The following is a 4,206-nucleotide window of genomic DNA, read 5'->3' as shown; positions in this document are numbered from 1 at the left end:
ATTTTTAATTGTCTTTGTTCGAATAAATGGAGTCTCAACTTAGTATGTGTTTAATGTTGTAATAGTTTTCGTGGTTGAAATTTAAAAAAAAAATAGGTAAAAATAACATTTTTAGTTGTAATTTAAAAAAAATGTTTAATTTAAACTATACATGTAAAATAAATAAAAAAATATATTTTTATAAATAAAAAAAATTATTTTAGTTAATATAAAAGTAAGGATTGAACAAAACTACATGTAAACCCAATGTAAAAAAAAAAAAAACTACATGACTAACAAAACCATTCTTTCTAATGCGTATCCAATAATTTTAAGAGGATACGACATCGTTTATCCTTCTCTGCTTTGTTCAAGGAGGAGAAACCACCGTCCCCCACTGACAGAGTCTCGGAAAGAGAGGAGAAAATTAACTCTCCAAGAAAAGGGCGGACCTCACCTCAAACTCTGGTAATGGCTACTCTTAAGACTAAACAGTGTCTAAACTTCGTAACTCGATTCATCAACTCTCGAACTCCACCTTTTCATTACAAAAATACCCGCACTCTCCAAACCCTAGCTTTCGAAGAAATCCAATCTTCACCCAACAAACCTGACGCTCCTACAGCTTTCATTCTCCACGGGCTCTTAGGTTCTGGTCGCAACTGGCGTTCTTTCTCTCGCAATCTCGCTTCCTCTCTTTCTGGTACACTCCATCGCTCTCTTACTTTCTTTGTTCTTTGTCTATATTTTGGATTCTTGATTTTGATTTGGTTATTTACTATAGAGTGGAGGATGGTGCTTGTGGATATGAGGAACCATGGCAAATCTGTTGATATAGAGGGATTAGACCCACCTCATAATATGTTTAATGCGGCTATGGATGTGGCTAATTTGGTGAAAGAGAAAGGTTGGGAATGGCCTGATGTTGTTATTGGTCATTCTATGGGAGGCAAAGTTGCTTTGCAATTTGCTGAGAGCTGCACTCGTGGTGATTATGGTCATTCTGTTTCTTTTCCTAAACAGGTATTCTTTTTCATTGGAAGATTCATTACTATCTTTTTATCAAACTGGTGTGGTCTTCTTTCTCTAGTGGAAATTGAAGTGGGCGTTTTGTCATTCTTGTGAAATGAATTGACGGATTATTTTCTTTTTTTTCTTGCATGTATTTCTCAATAATTGGCTGTACTGTAAGCTATATATCGGTATAAAACTTGAATCAATGTTGATCCTTGAAGGGATCTGATGTTTTCATGGGTTGTTAGGTGAAGTGTGTGTATGTTGAATAATGAGATGAATTATATAGTTTCACTGTTTGTTTGTTTTAGCTATCGTATCTGCTGTTTAAGTTGATCATGTGAAGTGATTTTGAATGATGGCATTTCACTTCTGCTCTTGTAGTTAGTTATTTTCATCTGTCATTACTGATGAATGTGTGTTCTGTGTGTCTTATACTGGTCAATTAAGTATATAAATCTTTCTGGGTTTGTTTGATAAATTCTTGTCGTGTTTGGGCATGAGGTCATTTCTGTTCTTTTATGTTTAATTCCTTGTGCAGAACAGCTGTGGGTACTGGATTCTGTGCCTGTAGAAGTAAGTCCTGAATATAGTGATGGAGAAGTTGAAAAAGTTTTGAGGACCTTGCATAGTTTACCCTCACCAATCCCATCACGAAGGTAAATGTTTCTATCATGTTATTGATCTGACATTTTATTTTTGTTTTTGGTTTTACTTGCATGATTGCTGCATTTTGTGGGCCAAGTATCACCTTATTTAAGAAATATAGATGCAGGCATCGGCATAGTTGTTTTTGGAACTAGATTACCATTTTGTAATCCAATTTCGAAATGAGGATTAGTTCTCATATATGATAATTGTTATAGTTAAGGTGGAAATTAAAGTTCTTAATCTTCTTCATAGACAGAACCCTGGAATTGGAGCAGATAAATAGGTGCTCATGCTGCACTCATGTATTCACTAATGTGATATAGACCATTATTTAAAGCCTGGAATTACTATACTTTCTGGAGTTCAAATTCATATGGAATCTGTTAATAAAGGGCCCTCATCTCTGATATGAATATGAACTCCAGTAGAAGTGCAGGACTCACGACATCAAACAATTTAACAGATGTTTAAATACAAAGTTTGCCATATAAGAAAATATGTATTAAACCAATCACAAAAATTCCAGTTACAATAGTTATTATCTAAAGAGGAATCCTTTTAATATTACTAGCCACTTCCCTCCATGTTAATGAAATGGTCTTGCTACAACATAAACAATCATAGATAATTATGTGATGATATCCTTCCAACAAGATGAGAGAACTTTCTCTTATTTAATACTTTCTTCTAGGGATGACAATCTAACTCAAATATGATGGATACTCGCTAACCCGAGTGAGTGGGTTTTTTTGGATAGTTATTGTTTCAGATTGAGTATGAATATCTAAAATTTTTTACTCAATGGCTAATAGTTAGGGTATGAATATTGTTAAACTCAACCCAAAATCTGATCCAAACCCAAACCAAAATATATACATTGGTATTTTATATATATAATACTCTTTTATTATATATGGATTACTAAATAAGAATCAGGTAACAATTGCCTGAAGCTTGATGAACTGAGTATGGATGTTAAAATTTCTTATATAATGGGTAATGGATAGAGTTTGGCTATTTGTTTTGGATATAAGTTTGAATATGTTAGAAATCCAATCCGTGAGTATCCATTGCCATCCTTATCTTTTATTTTATTTTATTTAATTAGGCTCCATTCCACATCTGTCACATTGAATCAAGACCAGGCATAATGTTTGTTTCTGCTTATTTAATTCCCTTCTCCACTCTTTAGCCTAGCCTAGACAATGTAATGTTGGACATTTAGCATGAAATTGCATGATCAAGTATTGCTTGAAGCTTTCAGCTAAGCCCAAAATCTCCTTATCTTTTATGAGTTGTGGATAAAATGCACAAGTTGTGGTATTTCTTGGAATGGAATTTCTATTAGAAAACATCATCTGGGAGAGTAAATCAATTTATTAACCCCCCCCCCCCCCCCCCACCCGGGATGATTATGGTTTCAGCTGGCTTGTGAACCACATGATTCAACTTGGTTTCTCAAAATCATTATCAGAATGGATTGGAAGCAACCTCAAGAAATCTGGAGAGCAAGAGAGTTGGGCCTTTGATCTCAAAGGTGCTATCCAGATGTTCAACTCTTACAGGTCAACCTCTATTTTTTTTTATCGAATCAATCAAATTTAAATGCCTTCCTTTGCGGAATATAAATAATGACATTGACGGTCTAAATAGTGAATATAAAAATTCTGTAGGGAGACTTCATATTGGTCTCTACTGGAACATCCACCAAAAGGAATGGAGATAGGGCTAGTAGTTGCAGAGAAGAGTGACCGCTGGGATCCAGATTTAATTCAGCGACTTGAAAGCCTTTCTAGCCAGACCGGGGATGAATCTGAGGGGAAGTTCTCGCTTCATGTTCTTCCAAATTCAGGGCACTGGGTTCATGTGGACAATCCAAAGGGACTTCTTGAGATTGTGACTCCCAGGATGGCTTCCCTTTCGACATAATCGTATGGATTTTAGGTTGTGATTTGTAAGTCAGATTTGCTACAAAAGTATGATCAAATTACCAGTATTCCAGATCATTTGGATAGTACTGATTTTTTCCACTGTGATGCAACAGGTTGATTTTTTCTAGTCATGCTTGAACAATATGAATAATTGATCTTTTCTTCGCAAGTACATGTTTTGGAATGGTTAAGTGCCTAATAAAAAACAACCATAACGGAAGGCAAATTCCCTGTAATATTTGCTTCCAATTTTTCAGTTTTTATTTTTATTTTTTTAAAGACTATTTAATGTCCGTTAGTTAACAATACATATACTTGTAGACGATTTTCTTGGGTGGTGTTTGCATTTGTGAGTGCTTGTATCTATGTGACATATTTAAATTGTGATATCTTTATTTTCCTTTCTTGGGTGTGATAACATATGCTTGTTTGGCTGCTGATTATAGAAATAAGTGTGACTATAACAATTAACCAAAAAACAAAAAAAATTAAAGGAGAACGGGTTTTTGCTATACCTTATCTCACGCAATATTATTTATTAGAATAATATTTTTTTAAAATTTTATTTTTATCTTTTAATATTAAATTTATTTAAGATTGAGTTTTATATTTTTTCATTTTAATTTTTTAT

General features: G+C 33.9%; 1 protein-coding gene across 1 annotated transcript; it reads left to right on the top strand.

The window, feature by feature from the left end:
* The first annotated feature begins 336 nt into the window (after window positions 1-336).
* LOC133676825 (uncharacterized) lies at window positions 337-3,831 on the top strand. The gene is made up of 5 exons (XM_062098583.1): window positions 337-682; window positions 764-1,002; window positions 1,540-1,652; window positions 3,069-3,209; window positions 3,318-3,831. Exons 1-5 carry the CDS (start codon window positions 451-453, stop codon window positions 3,571-3,573), a joined length of 981 nt encoding a protein of 326 aa, XP_061954567.1. The 5' UTR covers window positions 337-450; the 3' UTR covers window positions 3,574-3,831.
* Window positions 3,832-4,206: the final 375 nt, after the last annotated feature.

This window comes from Populus nigra, chromosome 17 (genome assembly GCF_951802175.1).
Source record: "Populus nigra chromosome 17, ddPopNigr1.1, whole genome shotgun sequence".
NCBI classification, from domain to species: Eukaryota; Viridiplantae; Streptophyta; class Magnoliopsida; order Malpighiales; family Salicaceae; genus Populus; species Populus nigra.
This window is presented reverse-complemented; position numbering and strand designations above follow the sequence as displayed.

Coding starts and splice junctions, on each gene's coding strand:
- LOC133676825 (XM_062098583.1), top strand. CDS start 451: ATGGCTACTCTTAAGACTAAACAGTGTCTAAACTTCGTAACTCGATTC. Junction 683..763: donor TCTCGCTTCCTCTCTTTCTG/GTACACTCCATC, acceptor TATTTACTATAG/AGTGGAGGATGGTGCTTGTG. Junction 3,210..3,317: donor CAGATGTTCAACTCTTACAG/GTCAACCTCTAT, acceptor AAAATTCTGTAG/GGAGACTTCATATTGGTCTC.